The sequence below is a fragment of the Camellia sinensis genome, chromosome 7 (genome assembly GCF_055761805.1).
Source record: "Camellia sinensis isolate YWXY chromosome 7, ASM5576180v1, whole genome shotgun sequence".
Classification (NCBI taxonomy): Eukaryota; Viridiplantae; Streptophyta; class Magnoliopsida; order Ericales; family Theaceae; genus Camellia; species Camellia sinensis.
The window spans coordinates 177,391,336-177,409,570 of record NC_138967.1 but is presented as its reverse complement, the minus strand read 5'-3'; the positions used below and the strand labels follow the sequence as shown (position 1 = coordinate 177,409,570).

At 33.7% G+C, this 18,235-nt stretch overlaps 2 protein-coding genes across 2 annotated transcripts; both read left to right on the top strand.

The window, feature by feature from the left end:
- The first annotated feature begins 1,208 nt into the window (after window positions 1-1,208).
- Window positions 1,209-5,639, top strand: LOC145795475 (putative disease resistance protein At4g27220). Its single transcript, XM_082879949.1, has 2 exons — window positions 1,209-1,367; window positions 2,465-5,639. The coding sequence occupies exon 2, from the start codon at window positions 2,479-2,481 to the stop codon at window positions 5,434-5,436; it is 2,958 nt and encodes a 985-aa protein (XP_082736075.1). The 5' UTR covers window positions 1,209-1,367; window positions 2,465-2,478; the 3' UTR covers window positions 5,437-5,639.
- Window positions 5,640-10,270: 4,631 nt separating this feature from the next.
- LOC145795476 (uncharacterized) lies at window positions 10,271-13,177 on the top strand. The gene is made up of 2 exons (XM_082879950.1): window positions 10,271-10,662; window positions 12,682-13,177. The coding sequence occupies exons 1-2, from the start codon at window positions 10,398-10,400 to the stop codon at window positions 12,966-12,968; spliced, it is 552 nt and encodes a 183-aa protein (XP_082736076.1). The 5' UTR covers window positions 10,271-10,397; the 3' UTR covers window positions 12,969-13,177.
- The last annotated feature ends 5,058 nt before the right edge of the window (window positions 13,178-18,235 follow it).

Genomic DNA, 18,235 nt, shown 5'->3' with positions numbered 1-18,235 from the left:
CACAAATTTAAAATTTAAAAACAACATTTATATTTTTTAAGAACTCCCTTAGATTGTGATATGTCATGAAGTTTGTAACAATCTCTTCAAGGTAGTACCATTGGAGTTTACTTGATTCTCAGTCTTTCTTTAACATTATCTGTAAATGTATATCTTCAAGCAAAGATGAAAAAGACATGAGAGGTCCATTTCAGTGCATCTTCAAGGAACAAAAGCTGGGTGAGTACACAAACGACAAAACCTAAAAAAATTAAGTTATATTGAAACATCGGTTATAACAGAAAAACTCTTAGCTCATAACCAAAAATGTTATCATAATAACTAATATCATAATAAATTATAACTAATAACACAATAGATTATAATATCATAACTTAAGATCCGCAGAGTGTATACCGTAGAATTTCTCAATTTGTTTTCCAAATTCGACTTTTCCACCTTCCCATATTATTATGAAATTTTGATGCAAGATTTCCATTATTTGTTTTCAAAATTCAACAAAATCACAAAAAAAATATTCTTAAAACCAAACATCCAAAATAAGGTAGTTTTGTCTCAACTTCAAATTTTGACCGTTGGATTAAAAATAAAAAACATGACAGATGATCCTATGATTCAATTTTTTTGATACCTCTGGTAATATTGTTTAATGTGTGTGGGGGGTGGGTTAGAACGTGGCAAAGCGTTGACGTTGCTTGTCGTTGCTTGCTTCCCAAGTCGTTCCCAAATCCCAATATCTCATAATAATAATCCCTGTTTGATTTTAATTTTTTGAATTTAATATTTTAAAAATTAAAATTTTTTTTTTCATATTTTTTATTTTTAGCGAATATTTGTAAAATTTTAAATAAATTTTTTACTTTTTTAAACGTACCTTACTTAGATATACTTTAAAAGTAAAATATTTATAAAAAAAATATTTTTAAAAAATAAAAAAATACACAAGAATACAAAAAATATACTGAATTCTTATATTTTTTTTAAGATTTTTGGTATTTAGTAAATTTTCTAAAAATTTTTTCACAAATATTATACTTTTAAAGTGTATTTATGTAAGATGTAACTAAAAATTAAAAATATTACTTAGAATATTTTTAAAAAAAAGTGAAAATAAAAAGACATGAAAAATAAAAAATATTTTTTTAAAAAAAAAAAGTAAATTTTGAAAAATCTAACCAAACAAGTTGAATATTATCATTTTGAGTTTTAGTCTTTCACTTGACAATGAGTTTGAGCTCTCTCTTCTTCATTTGGGATCATATATACACTTTTTCTCTGAGAAAATTCTTCATTAGATGTTTCATAACTTGTACTTCATTGCCTACACTTTGAGCTTCTTTCTTCTATCTATATAGTCTTTGGATCAGGTACACTCTCCTTCTATTCTAGCATTTTCTAAATTCTTTGTAACTTTGGTTGAATTTCTTCTTTGTTCTAGTTGTTTGATTATGTTCTTGTAATATATCAGAGGAGAGATAAGAGAGAAATTTTGATGAAACAAAGAATGCTGCAAAAAAATTTCAGTATGTTAAGTTGGGTTGTGTTTTTATATTTTGGTGAATTGTTTCTGAAAAATATTTTTTTGATTTTTTTTATAAAAAAAAATAGGAAATATCAAAAAGTTGTTTTTGAATTAAACACAAAAATAAAAACCATATGAGAAGATCAGTATTTCCAAACTTTTCATTGTTTTTATTTTGAAAATACGAAAAAGAAAAAGGAAGAAAAAAAAATGAATACACAAGTTGCATTTGGTTTTCTTTTTCTTTTCTTTCTTCTTTTAATTGTTATTTTGTTTATGTGATAATGGCCTTGATTAGCTTAGGATTCATCAATGGCTGTGTTTTTTTCCTTATGTTCTCTCCATCTCTATCTAATGCAATCTCTAACATTTTGACCCCAAAAAAAAAAAAATAATAATAAATAAAAACCAATGTTGAGTTAAGATATACTCCAATTCCAAAAAATTTATAGTGAATTTTACTTGGAAATATCTAACAGGTGTGAAAATTTTTCATAATTCTTATTTAGAAAACTATACTAATTTGTCTAACAATAATTATTTAATGTCAAACATGACACCCATGGTTATAGCTTGTAAAATCAAAAGTACAACTATCATATCACCCAAAATATGATTTGTGTATAAAAATTCAGTTTGTGCACTATTTTCCAAATTTATTTCCTTTTCATATGTATTAGTACTTGCATCTACCACCCGTTTCGATACCAAAATAAAAAGAAAAGGGCATAATTGAGAAATATAGTCTAAGCTCTTATTTTTCCATCAGAATAAAAAGAACTAACACAGAGGTCAACAAAAAGTGGTAAAAAGAAGTACTTTAAATATTTGAAAAATAGTATGTTAAATTTCATTTTTTCTTGAGCAGTTTTGGATCCTAACTAGCATGTAAAAAGTTTATGAAATTCTCTTATGATATATCACATTTTTATGTCCTTTTAGTACTAGACAGTGACATGGCTAAGGAAGCTTTGGGCAGCTATGTCTTGGAACAGCTAAGCAGTATCCACAGCCTTGATGAAAACATGCAAACTCTCAGAATAAAATTGGAAGAGCTGAGTTGCCGAGAAACTGACATAAATTCAGAATTAGAAAACGTGGAGCTCCTATCAGGAAAGAAGCGAAAGCGAGAAGTTCAAAATTGGTTGAGAAACGTAGAAAAGAAAAAATTCGAAGTTCAGACCATAGAACATGAATTAGGAGAAAGGAGAATTTTTTCGCAAGTGAAGCTGGGAAAACGCGTAAAAAAAATGATTGGAGATGTGGCAGATCTTGTTCAGCAAGGTCAGTTTCCTGAAGGGCTTGTGATTGATTCATGTGAGAGTAGAGGAGATTTATTAGTAACAACAAGGTTGGTGGGTCAAAGATGTCAAATAACTTTGGAGAAAATTTGGGCATGGTTGATGAATGATGAGGTTTTGAGCATTGGCATTTATGGAATGGGGGGAATAGGTAAAACAGCCATAACTATGCATATAAATAATCGGATTGTAGAAGATGTTGGTTTGTTTGAGGAAGTTTATTGGGTCACTGTCTCGCAAGAATTTAGCATTCACAGATTGCAAAATGACATTGCCAAAGCATTGGGGTGTGGAATTGGGCGTGAAATTTCTCAAGAGGGAGATGAAAAGAGAAGGGCAGCCCTACTGTTCAAAGTGCTGAGTAAAAGAAAGAACTCTGTACTTATTTTAGACGATATGTGGGATCATTTTCCTCTGGAGTGGGTTGGAATTCCTGTCAGAGCGAACGCGTGCAAGTTAATTATAACAACTCGATCCCTAGATGTGTGTCGCAGGATGGGTTGCCAACAAATCATAAAAGTGGAGCCCCTTTCAAAAGAAGAAGCGTGGGTGCTATTCATGGAGAAACTTGGGCACACAAAGGCGTTTCCTCCAAACATAAATGAGATTGCAGAGTCTGTTGTTGATAGGTGTGGTGGTTTGCCACTTGGGATTATTACAACGGCTGGAAGTTTGAGAGGGGTTAATGATATTCAGGAGTGGAGGAATGTGCTAGAAGAATTGAAAGAGTCTACAAGGCAAGGCGACATGGATCGCGATGTGTTCCCTATATTGAAATTCAGTTATAACCGCTTGAGGGATTCAAAATTGCAGCAATGTTTCTTATATTGTGCTCTATATCCTGAAGATGCTTACATAGAGCGACGCGAACTGATAGAGTATTTCATTGCTGAGGGGTTGATAGATGGAAGGAAGAGTAGGCAGGCAGAGTTTGACTTGGGCCATTGTATGCTGAATAGACTTGAAAATGCTTGCTTGTTGGAAAGTGTCAAAGGATTTCAAAACAATCGGTGCATGAAAATGCATGATTTGATAAGAGAAATGGCGATACAGATTACCAGAGATGGTCCTCGTTACATGGTAAAAGCGGGCATACAATTGAAAGAATTACCGGGTGAGCAAGAATGGATGGTAGATTTGGAGAAAGTGTCCTTAATGAAGAATGAGATATCAAAAATTCAATCAGGCACATCACCAAGGTGTCCTAGACTTTTGACCTTGATACTGAGAGACAATCCCCTAGAGAGGCTTCCATACTCGTTCCTCCTGAATCTTTGCAGCCTCACTGTTCTTGATCTATCTCATACCGACATTGAGATTTTGCCAAATTCTATATCTGGGTTGGAATGTCTCACTGCATTGTTGCTTAGTCGGTGTGAGCAACTCATACATGTACCTTCATTAGCAAAGCTCAAGGCACTACAGATATTGGACCTCAGTTTTACTAGTATCAAAAAAGTACCTCAAGGTTTGGAAAGTTTGTCAAACCTCAAAAGCTTAAACATGCATCACACGTGGAACTTGACAACGGTACCAACTGAATTACTTTCAAGACTCTCCAATCTCCAACAACTCATACTAGACTACTCATCCGAACATGTAATGGTACAAGTAGAAGAGCTAATAAGCTTGAGGCACTTGGAAGAATTTGAAGGCCAGTTGTGTGATTTGCATAGTTTTAACAGATATGTCAAATCTAAGCATTACAAGGGGTTGAGTTTGTACCGTCTTCAAGTAAGGTCAGGCGATTGTCATAGTCGTAGCGCTTATATTGAAATTGAGGATAAATATGACAAGGAAGTGAGATTAGTCAACTGTAGTTTAATTGGAAAAGATCAACTTTTGCTCCCACATGACATTCAGTACCTTGAGATCGATGAATGCCAAATTGTAGCTGGCTGTTTATGGGATGTTTCTTCTTCGTTGAACAATGCTACAGAGTTGAAGGCATGCTCAGTTATTCACTGTGATGGGATTGAGTCCATTCTTTCATCCCCATCATTATCATCATCATCATCATCAACATCCTCGTCCTCCTCATATGCCCCGCTTCAAGGCCTTGAGAAATTGGATCTTCATGGGTTGAGGAATTTAAGTACCATCTACAAGCAGGGAAGAGGAGGCACTGCACCCCACGATGGCACGTTTTCCAATCTCAAACATTTAGATATCAGTGGCTGTCCAAGTATCAAGAAGCTATTCACGCCTCGTTTGTTGCAGTGTCTACACAACTTGGAACTTATTTATGTATGGGAATGCAAGCAAATGGAGGAGATCATAGCACTGGACGATGAAGACAGGAATGAAAAAGAAGGGATGGAAGTTGATGATGGTACTGTGGTTTCATTTCCAAAGTTGAAGAACTTGTCATTGCAACAATTGCCTGAGTTAAAGAGCATTTGTAGAGGAGTAATGGGTTGTGATTCTATTCAAAGTATTGCTGTAATTAGATGTCCAAAGCTAAAGAGACTACCTCTCTCCCTCCTCCCTTCCAATGAACAACCATCTTCGCTTGAAGAAATTTTGATTGATGACAAACAATGGTGGGAAACTCTGCAGTGGAAACATCCAAACCACAAAAATGTCCTTGAGCCCTTTGTTCGGTTTTGGTAGGCTGACAATCTGTTCCCAAGAAATGCGTTGGCATGGTAAGACACCTTGTTCATATATATAGTTATGATTGTATTCAATTATTGTCATTCTCTGATGTGTGTTCTTTTTCCTGAATGATTGTATTCGATTGTTTAAGCTGTAATCGAAGACCCTTTACATACTGTACATATCCCATAATTTTTGGTCCTGTGGATAATTGGTCTTATACTTTTTTCTCTTTTTTCTTTTTTTGTATATGGTGATAATTGGTGACGGAATCAGAAATTTAGTACTTGTTTGGGATCTTTAAAAAAGTCAAAAAATCGAAAAGTTATTAAAAAAAATAAAAAAATTTATATTATTTGAAAAAAGTGTGTGGGGGAAAGTTAGAAGGTAAAATTGTAATTTTACCTATTTGAATTAGTCAGCCCAACAGTGCACACAGTTTACTTTGTATTTGCATTTCCCAAGTACATACCAAGTGACACAATGCAAGGCAAAAATTCTCATTAAAAAATAAAAAATAAAAAATTGAAATGCAGTGTACTTGAATTAGTCCATGCCACGTGGCCTGTTGAATTGTCAGTGTACTTTGCATCAACAATATTTTAATACATATTTTTTTATAAAAAGTCAGAAAGTTATCTTAAACATATATCTTTTGTTTTTTTAATTTTTTTACTAAAAAGTTATAAAGTGCACTTGTATAGTTCATTCCAAACAACTCCTTAATATAGAGACACCCTTTAATTATAATCTTAAAATTTTTCTTCCCCAATCAATAACAATAATATAATAATTTTTTGAGTTAATATTAAATACAAAAAATTAATATTCATTGCAAAAAAAATTTAAATTTAAACTTTTACAATTAACCCCGACAAGTTTTCATCTTTTGAAGGCTTTCTATGATAGTATCATTGTCAATGCCATCAAAAATATCTCTCTTAATGATCACAAGGTTGACAAGGACCGTTTTGTAGATATGCCCTACGAATTTGGTCTCAATCATTAGCATTATAGTTCATAATCTGAGGTCGTAATCTTGGGTTTGTAGGAAAGTCTGTTAAGTTGATTTTTATGCGACTTTGTTTTGCGGATGAATAATTATTCTCTTCTTCTCGAGGAAGAGATGATTTTTGACAAATTTGATTTTTTTTTGAAATATTTTTCAATGATGCTTTAAAAATAAAAATAAAAATTCCTAATCAAAATCCTCAATTTTAATACAAATAAAAAAAATAAAAATTTAGCACAAATCATAACAAATCAATATTCCTAATTTTAGCACAAATTATAACAAATCAAAATCCTTAATTTAAATATTAATCATTACAAATTAATATGTTTAATTTTAGAAAAAATCAAATCCCTAATTTTAGCACAAACAACAATAAATCAAAATCCCTAATTTAATATAAATCACCACCAATCAAAATTTATAATTTCAGCATATCAAAATCTCTTATTTTAACATAAATAATAACAAATAAATTTTTTTTACAAATCAAAACTTAACAAATAACTATAAATTAATACTCATAATTTTTATTTTAAAGTAAAAAATAATAAATAAAGTTACATGTAAACAATGAAGAGAAGACATCAAGGTTGTGGTGTGATCCCAAATTTGTGTTGTGCGATCCTAATTTGGTGAATCGTGAGTCGGTAAATTGCAAAACAACAAAAAAAAGACAAAGAAAATACGGAGACACTTAATAAGCACTGTGAATAAATAAAAAATAAAGTATTTCATACACTTTTAGGATTTTAAAGGTCCTGTCGACTGTTTCTAAAAACCTTCCTTGTAATAATTTTTTTTTTAATTGACCCTTGCCCAACAAGTTAAGAATTTAAACCAAAAAAAAAAAAAGAAAAAGAGTCGAGATCCATGTGTGTCAATGTTTAGTTTATTTAGGACTCAAAAAAAAAAAGAAAAAAAATTAAAATTATAAGGTCAAGACGTGGGGCTATCAGTGTTTGGTTGAGGTGTGTGTAACTTTGGGGGGGCTATGGACTGTGTGTGTCAATGTTCAGTTTAGTTAGGACTAAATTGAAAACTAGGGGCTGTGTCAGTGTTTGGTTGGGGTGTGTGTCACTTTTTAGAGAAGAAAAAAAGAAGATCATTTGAAAAGTTAGGAGGCACGTGACCCTCTTGGCCTCTTGGTGCCTCCGCCCCGTGACCCTCTTGGCCTCTTGATGCCTCTGCCCCAGATGATAATACCAACAATGTCCATTTTTATTGCTTCATTAACAAAATGTAATTTAGCTTATCTATTTTTTTCTAGCAGCTTGAAGCTCCCATTGCATTTTATGTGTTTGTGTGTGTGTGTGTGTGTTTTTCTTTTCTTTTTGATCAACAAGACAAAACAATTACTCAAGTTCTTGACATTGAGGCTGCCAAGGCATGGTATGATCAGTTGGCTAGCGTTTGATTTTCTTCTTTCATATGTGTATGGGGAGTAAATATTTGTCACTATCCGTACTCCTCGTATCCAAGTTTCACTTCGCTCCGAATAACCTGAGAACACAACGACAGTGAGCTACCCGACGGGTGTGCTGCCAGAAAACCCCTCTGACGGTCAAGTTAGCACCATTTTAGAGAGAGAAAGAGAGAGGAGACAAAAGATAAATAGCCTTGATAACTAAGATTCCAGACCTGTGCACAAAGGCATTGCGCTTTTTATACAGCTTCTGCGCGCACTCCTCTACTCATCATTTCCTGAACGCATGGATGTATAGCCCTTTCTATTCCTTACATGTGTACACGTCAATATTGCCAAACAAACAGCCAAACGATATTGACGCACAACTATCAACAAGTTTTCTTCCTCGCACTCCAATTGGGTCATGTAGCAACTCCTGCCTTACTACCCATAACCCAGCACAAGGCCGTTTACCAACTTCCATCAATCAGCTCAGCTTCGAGTTGTCCAACCGGTCAACCATGACTCAGCCAAATATTGCTCGGTCCATACAGAGGACGGTGTCATTAGCTCGGACTATCCTTAGGTTGGCCCATTCCACATGCAATCCAGTCCTTTGTTCAGTGTGAATTCCTTTCAATTGCAAACATAGCTCAGCACACACTTCTCGACCGAGTACATACCTAGCTTGCCCCATTCTACTCATTGGATTTTCCCTTCTCAATATGCATTGTCATGCTAGTGGCTTTTTCAATCAATGGAGAAGATATACATTCATCATGCATATTAAGCTTGTCACATTTTTTTTTTTTTGCTGTAAATCAGAGCCCATAGCTTGAGGATGGGGACAATCCAACAACCTATGACAAGGCTTGAATCCTTTGTTAAAGGGGTTGATCAATCGACTGGTAGAGCAAGATTCACACTATTACTTTGCCATCCTCACTAACACCATTACTGTCATCACTGCTGTCACCATTACCTCAAATATCATTTATTATAAGAAAAAATTAGAAACTCTAAATATTTTATTAAATTTTACATAAGTGTGAGACCCATATCATATGAGTCCTATATAAATCTTACATTCATGTGAAACTTTTGATAAAATATTTGGTAGTAAAACATTTGAGATCATAAATATATACTTTTTAAATATTCCTATGGCAGCAACTACTTCTGCCCTGGGCAATAGCAGTGCCAATTAGGAGTGCAATTTAAATAGCCTCAACTTGAATAATTAAAATTTAGAGGGCAATCTGAATTTTTTAAGACTCGCTAATATAATTTTTAATTCGCTGAAGACTCCATAGAAATTTAGAAACTCAATAATCCAAAACTCAAATTATATACTCCCCAATTTCAAAATATTAGTTCTTATTTTATTTTTCATTATCCTAAAATATTAATCTATTTTCAAAAATTAAAGAATAAAATAATATAAATTTACTATTTTACCCTTCTTAAATTCATTAATAATACAAAAAGTATAATTATGACAATTGATATTTTGAAAAAAATATATTATCAAAGACAATTTTGAAAAATTAATATTTTTAAAATATAATAATTGTACTATAAAAAAAAAGTTAAATTTTTCAAAAAGAACTATTATTTTAAGATGGAGGGAATTTAAATTATTAACGGTTCAATGATTTTAAAATAATTTGAACTATTAAATCATATCCATTATATATATCATATACATATGTAACATAATACAATATTTTTTTGGAAAAATTACATACATGTGGAAGAAAAAAAAATATCAATACATGATAGAGTGCAAATAAAAGATTGTGATATATTGGTAATTATTTTCCTTTTCTCCTACCTACATATAATTTTTTTTTTTGTTTTTTTACTCAAAAATAGTAAGGTCAACCCCACGGTGAATCGATTACTCTATTTTCATCGATCTACTTGTTGTTTCTATCACATCTTATAAATTATTTATTTTAATATTTTCAAAAAAAATGTTAATAAAATTTATGGCAAACTTCACTTTATTTTTGTGATTTAAGTCATGCGATTTATCTCTTAACATTTGAAAATGACCATATAATCTCCTTGTCATTGTGGATTAAAGTGCACCATTAGGCCCGTTAACGATTTAACGAAAAAGATTAAAATACTTCTGTATTTTCGTCATTTATTTAGAAGACAAAGTGCACTTTAACCTCTTATACTTTATTTCATGTGCAATTTGCCCTCTTAAAATTTAAAAATAAACATATAATTTTCTTAGGTTTGTCATGTATTTTACATTTGCGGTTAAGTTAGACAAAATATTAGTGATATACTTTAGTTCACAAATCACAAGAAGTTATGTGACCATTTTTTAAAATATTAAGATAAATCGCACATGACCCAAATCAGATTAAAGTAAAATTTATCCTAAAATCTAATTATAACAAACTAATCAAACTAAACACCAAAAAAGTATAAAATAAAAAATCACATTTGTGGATATTTTGGACCTAATTGCACCTAATATGAAGGACTAGCGTAAATGAAGATAGTCGATGTGTATTTTACTCATTATCATAAACGCCAATGGGTATTTGGGACGAACTCCGATTGACCGCCGGCAAACTGTTCGACAGAAACTTCTCAGGCGGACTTTCCGTCACCGATGAAAGAAGGTTTTCGGCCAAGGCCGTTACGCAAACCGGTGACGCCGTTAGGTTTAACGGAGCTGAGAAGCTGAGAGACTCCGTCTCCGATCTCGGTCGCCGTGAGAAGATCGGCCAGATCCTGTCGAACATCGGTAAATTCGCCGTTGATTCCGCCGTCGACGAGTCTCTCAAAGGCGTCACTGGTCAGTCTTGAATTGTTCGATTCGAAGTAATTGTTAGGGCACACTTTGGATTTCATGAATGAAACTATCTGATTACAGTTAACTATATGAATTTTTTGATATTTTTGAATAGTATTTGAGTTTGTGCTTGATTTAGGTTATTATGAGTAGTCTGTATTTAGTTTTATTGGCGTTAAAATGGTTACAGTTGTTGAAATACTCAAATTTGGGTTGATTAGGCTGGCTCAAGTGGAGGAGCGCCTTTTATAGAACAATTATAAGGCCATCTATGTTTATATAATGAGTGTAGTTGAGAAGAGAATATTTAGAAAAGATAGAATCAAAACATGAATATTTTTTGTGAATGGTAGGACTAAAACCAATTGAAAATAAGTTGAGAGAGAACATGCTAAGATAGTTTAGTTATGTACAATGTAAATCTATCGATGCAACGGTATGGAAGAGTGATATGATCACTATAAATAGAAATGTTAAAGGGAGGGAAAGACTTACACTGACATAGGCTCTGATAGTAAAAAATGATATGATAGAGCAAAATTCGGGAAAAAATAAAAAAATTCATGTAGTTGACTCCACTTGATTGAGACACGAGACTTAGTTTGGTTTGATTAGTATGTTGACTTAAGGTGTAAGCATTCCTGTGAATAGGACTTAACTTGGGGTAGTAGATGATTTGAAATGGCACTGGAGAGTTTTGGATTAAAGAAGATAAAACAAGATAGAGTTTCTTTGTTTGCTTTTTTGTAAATCAAGAACTTTTCTTTCGTACTAGGAATTATCGATGCAATTTCTCTCTCCGATCACCACGCCTATGTCTAGAACTGAAGCAGGAGGGAGGACTGACACTGTTTGGTTTCTAAGCTGCGTTGTATTTTGTATACATTGCATATATTCCATCTAATTACTTTGAAATGACTTGATAATTGGACTTCTCCATATAGAATTTTCAAGTTCAAGGTATTCTTGTTCTGTATAGACTCTGTCTAGTCCTTTTGGCCTCTAGATCTTTAGCTTCTTTAAGTCTGGTGAATTTGTAAGCTGCCCAACATTCTTGAGTGTCCCATCTGTTTTCCACATCGTGCTTTTTATCATCCAAGGACTTCGAAGCCTATCTTGCAAAATCTCTTGATGTATTAGGAACCTAAGGTAGTTATTCATTTGGGGGTTTCTTATATGAGGATGCGTTTTTACGAGCTCAGAGTGATAATGAAACAGTTTACTCGGGATGGCTTAATTGAATCGAACAGTAAATTTTGTGAGTTGGGAAATGTTAAATTGTGGGCTTAATGGGTGTAACTCTGATAGATTATTTGATATTCCTTTTTGAGGTTTATAAAGGAAAGGGGGGTAGTGTGTTTATATTGGAATATCACAAACCACTGATGTTAAGGTTGAAAAGGGTAACTTTTGGGTGTAGCATTATGAATTTTTGGTCTGTCAAGTGTTGCTCCAACTTGCCTGACATGCCTTTGACTGTGGCTATCTTAATATTGCATGGTTCTATATTTTTTTTTTCATCCGACACCTTAACCATGGGACATGCTGCACAGTTTTGCCCTAACTTCATTTTTAAAACTGCGACACTAACAAAACTTCAAAGAAAAAATGCCATTTATTTATCTATAAAGTGATGTTTGAGGCAATTTTAACTCCCCTCTGTCTAAAACTTTAAATAATCAGTGTACGCTTCAGTGAGTTGAGTTTATTTTACTTCGGAGGTTCAATGCATCCTAACAGAGTCTTTATCTTATCACATTGTGTGGATGTATAAAGTTTGATCCATTATGGCCAAGTTAGGTTAAACCAACTGAAATTTTCAAATTTTAGTTGGTTTGTTAACTTCTTTGGTTGAGTGGGATTGTTGCTATTCGACTGCTCGAGGGCACAATCAGTATTTCTGACTGATTTTGTTAAGTCTTTCCAGTTCACCGTTGTACCGTATCTCTAATTTCATCTTCCCAATTATATTTTCTTGTCTTCTCATTGTGTATTTTCGTCCCCAATTTTGAGTATCTGCAGGTGGGGTCCAAGTATACAAGATTGTGAAGGAAGGATTAAAGGATCAACCCCAATCACACAATTCAAATGAGAATAAGAAACCAGACCTCACATTCGTGATAGAGGAGATGCATGCAAAGATGGAGAAAATGGAGGAAGATATGAACAACATAAAGCAAAAAAGTGAGGTATCATCCCTGAGTGCCAAAGTATCAGAGCCTTTGAAGGAGTTGCCAAATGATCCCACTAAAGGATTAGTTCCTCTGAAAACTGATCCAAAAAGGGTTATGATTCGTTCGCGGCTATAAAAGGGTGCAGTCCAATGACCTATGCTGCTAAAAGGGTTACAGTATGGTTGGCAATTGGCATTTTCTTTCATCAAATAGCTATGTTGCATCTTTTAACATAAAATGGAAAACATTTACATGACGTAGAGAGCTTTGTGGTCTGTTTGTAATTTCATCGACTACACTTCTATGTTTGAAGTTGAAGGTTTACCTGTACTATCTCATAAAAACTCTTCCCCCTCGCTGTGTATGTTTTGCTTGCTTGTTCTCAATTTGTCGGGATTGCGGAGCTTATCTTTGACAAAATAAATTGCCAGTGTCATTGGCTCTTGCTGCTCTTCTACTCTGAAGTTAAACATGCACTCTTTTCAGATTACCTGAGCACCAAGTCCACTTTCTTTGATTGCAGAATTATAAGCCTGTGTTGGGAAATTACCTGTTGGCCCCTGAATTATGTTATTCATTTCAATTAGCCCCTCAATATGTTGTCTCAGTTTATCCCTTAAATTCTGAAATTTTTATAAGTAAACTTACACTGGAAATGAACATTTAAGAGAGAATTTATTATCTAATGGATGGAAGATCACTTTTTGTAGTTGAGAGGATAAATTGAAATAAAATATAATTGATGAGCTGAATTGAAGCTAGATTACAAGCTCTTGGGAGCAAATAATAAAAGCAAATTTTTTTTTTTTTTTCTTTGGAAATTAGAAGCAAGAATTGTGGTTCTAAAATGACACCAAATCATGATAGTTCTTTAAAGTAGCAAATTTTCAGATCCTACAAATTTAATACGAACTATTTTGTTTGATAAAAAATGGGTGGAAATGAGCGATTAAAAACTGATTTCTTTATTTTTTTTAAAAAAAATAAAAATAAAAATAAAAATAAAAAATAGTTTTTAACTTAATTACCAAACAATGCCAAACTATAGCAATTCTTTTTCAACATGGCTAAGTGCTTTTTGGCAACTTAATAAAAAGTTACGTTTGTAGCTTGTTTGTTAAAAAAAATCAGGTTGGTTTTTTTAGCAAAGAGTCATTTGACAAGTTTAAAAAAGTCACATATAAAATTACAATTATATTCTTTATATTTTTTTATATTTACATGGGTGAAAATATAAATTTTTTATATTGGATGAGTATAGTTTAGTCATTTTATTATGATGTGACATCATAAACAAATATTAATAAAAAAAATCAAAAGTAACTTTCACTAACTTCCCAAACCACTTTTGTAAAAAAAACTAAAAATTTTATTAAAAGTCAAAAATTAACTTTTAATCATTTTCTCAAAACATTCCTAAATAAGTCTCTACTCGTTGCGAAGCTAAATGGGAGGTTGGCCCTAAGCAGGCTTGACAAACTCACGTACTATTATATAAGAAATTATAAAAGTTTTTACAAGATAAACTTGAATCATAATTTAATTTTAATCTTACTAAATTTTTAATAAATGAAAATAAAAAATAAAGTCGATGAAAATCACGTGGCCTCTATGGAGACTAAGGAGTATTTTGAAAAGTTGATAAAAAGTTACTTTTTGATTTTTTTTTAGTCCAAAAAACTAGGTTTTTAGATAGTGACTTGAGTAAAAAAGTAAACTTTTTTGGCTAAAATAACTAAAAGCTAACTTTTTGCTAGCTTCCTAAAATGGCCCTAAGACCTCATTTGGAGTTTTGTTAAAAAATTATTATAAATTATTACATCACTCTTTTTATTTTTTTACATATTTTTTTTTTTGTATAAAATTAAAAAATTACTAAAATAATATAATCCTAAACGAGACCTAAAACCCAAATCACTTGCTTACCAAACTCAGTCAAGTGTATCTATACCACGTCGTTTGCTTGAGGAGATGAGAACTATTTTGAGTAGGATTAAAAATTGATTGGAATATTTTACTCAAAAAATTATTATAAATTATTAAATCACTCTCTCTATTTTTTTACATATTTTTTATAAAAAATTATAAAATTATTAAAATAATATTTTTTCAAACGAGGCTTAAAACCCAAAATCACTTCCTCACCAAACTCAGTCCACCAAAAGTGGTATGAAAGTTCAGCCGACCATAATTAAATTTAAATGTATATGATAAATAAAAAATTAACACCTATCTTATTACATTATTACGAATAAAATTATAAATAGGTTTTTAGAGTTTCAAACATTTGTGAGTACTTGATGGGGGAAAATTACAAAAAAAAAAAAAATTCCCGATTGTTTCGGTCATTTAAGTATTCTTTTTTTTTATTTATTTATTTAATATATATTTTCAAATTAAGTTAGGACAATGATAGATACCACTAAAAGTGATACTTTAAAACAATCACTAATGATGTGGCATCCATTTTTCAAAACAAAAAAACAAAAACAGACACAATAACACTGTAGCAGTGGATGAGACCCACTGCCACATCATTAGTGGTGGCACTAATTAGTACTCCCACTCACTTTCCTTAAGCATATTCCTCTACTCATTTCATTTCTCACTCTGGCACTCTAGCGTAACCTCACCGCTCACTCTCACACACACTCTCTCTCTCTCTCTAAAAAGAAAAGGCAGAAAAAGCTTTGGAAAGCAACGATGGCAACGGCGTGGAGAGGTGCGGCACGTGAAGCTGCGAATCTGAGTCAACTCTTCTTACCCAAATCGCTGGCTTCGACTACTCAAGCTGCCAACCTAATCTAGCGGCGCGGCCTCGCCAGTGGCGGTGGTAATCTCCGCCTTCTTTCCTCCATAACCAATTGTGTGTGTCAATTTCCGACCACGCTGCCAACTTAGTACTTAGCTGGAGAGCACTAACAGAATAGACTAAGTCCGAACGACCTGCAACAGAAAGAAGAGATTCTAGCGGTGGTTCGTCCACCCGGGGGCACTCCGACGATCAAGTCAGTTATCTCTCAAAGATAGCAAAAGTGCTCAATTCACTATTCAGAATATAAATTATGTACCTTAGACCCATGTAGGTGCCTCTCTTTTATAGCCAATACAATCCTAGTCCCAATAGAAGCCTAGCTCTAGTGGACTTAGGATTACTGTTATTCTTGGACTCCCAGTAGGATTGGGATAAACTCTTTAAGAGTATTATCTTTACCCAAACTGAAGTCTTCTCTCACTTTAGGACTCTTGTCCCTTATTCGCTTATTCCGAATTCTGATATCTTCGGAGATAACCTCGGCCTAGCCGAGATCACCTTGGCGTCATGACCAGGGCAAGTGGCACCTCGGCTGACACTTTGGCGTCACCTTGGCCACGTGTTGACACTCATAAAATATGTCCTCACAACTGCCCCCTAGATTCTATTACCTCGGCATCCTAAGGTGATAGAACCTATATCGTCATATCGTATAGCATGTCGGCTATCTTGCTCTATCATCCATTACCAGGTCTTGTAGTCTGTCTTATCAAGGTTTTTTAGAACCAATAACCTAGTTTGTTCAAGTTCCTCAGCTGAGATCATCCTCCAAATCGAGGTTCTACTCCGTTAAATCGAGAATTCTAAGTGCTTCAACACGCGTATAAGCTGTCACGCATGATTACTCAACTGTTTTTACCGCGCGTCTCTCTCTCTTTGGGTCGTACCTGTCACGCGCCACTAAGTTGAATTGCTCTTGCGTACGCCGTCTGACACATACGTTGTTTTAGGCACATTAATTGCCTTTTTGTAACCGTTTTTGTGTTTCAACAAAACTTCCTTCATTTCTCTGTCTTTTCACTTTACACCATCGTTTCTGAAGCTTTTTCTCTCTCTAACTTTTTCTCCCAAATCTTCCATTGCCGATCTCGCAAAGCTTTCTGTGACCAACCTCACTCTCTCCTCCGGCGGGGCTTTTGCTGCACTTCCTTGCTTTCGGCTACCATCTGATCCCGGCGAACTTTACTTGGGCTTCATTTTTCTGGTAAGCCACTATTCTTCTTGATTTCCAGTTCTTGATTTCACTACGTATTTTGCGAACTTGCTTATGTCTTTGATCATTCTAATCTGTACCTTGATTTCCACCATGTGTTTGAGTATGTTTGCTTCGTGATTCTGTTTTTGCCCAATCCTTTTCTCGAATATTCACATTGCTTGCATATCTGTTGATCTTTTGCCACTGTTCCTGGCTTCTCACCCTTGTGCACACTTTGTCACAATGTTTTTGATAGTTCATCACTGTTCGTGATTCTAAAACACGTTCTTGTTTTTTGTTTTCTGTGTCTTTTCCAGATACGTGCCTTCAACCTTCGTTTCCATAGATCGAGGTTTGGGATTTGCTTGTAGAACTCACAAATTTTAGGAAAAACTGAAACGAGTTCCCTTTAAAATCCCCACAAATTCTTACCCCAGCTCACTTTTAGGTTTTAGCCGAGGTCTTTCAAAACCGTCACAAAACACTTCCTTCTGAAATCCTATACCTTCCCCTCAAGCTGATATCATGGGTATGCGGAAGCATAGGGTAGAGACCCTGACCAAGTTAGAATACTTTAGGCGGGAGTTTTCCATTCCCGCCGACGTCCATCTGAGGTTGGCTGGGGAGGATGACTCCATCATGCCCATAACTGATTCCATGCCCTTCCCCGTTGTAGCTTTTATTGAGTGCGGACTTAGGCTCCCACTCGACATCCTCTTCCGTGAGATACTCCATTACTATAAATTGAACCTAATGCAGCTCACCATCAATTCCTACCGTGTCATCAATGGTATAATAGCCTTATGTAATGACCCCAACCTCCGATTAATGATAATTCATGATTAATTATGCTTACTAGTAATTTAGGAAGGATTTGGGATTTATTTTCATGTGTATTGCATTTATTATGTGTTTCTATCTGTTTGCGATAAAATGATATGTTCATGTCTTTGACTTTAAATTGCGAATTGAAAGCCTTATCGGCGTCCGAATCAAAAATCGATTTGATTTATGTGCTAGTTAGGATTTATAGAATTTTATGGTAGATTTAATTAAAATTCGGTTCGGAGCGATCGAATTAGATTAAATAATATTAAATTACATTAGTTCAATTATTTACGACATTGCCATTGGTGGGCCACTTAGGTACCATTGCTTGGAACTCAATTGCACACACTTCATAACATTTCTTCAGCCATTTTTTGTGACAAAAAACGTAGGAAAGAGTGAGAGAAGAGAAAACTTACCTTCCATTGAGATTTAGCTTAGAGACTTGAGGAATTGGTAGAAGATTTGAAAAATTGAGCTTCCTCACCTATAATTCAAGACATAAGGTAGAGAATTCATCTTCTCCATTGTGATTTTGAGTTACTTCTTGCATGGTTCATGGTG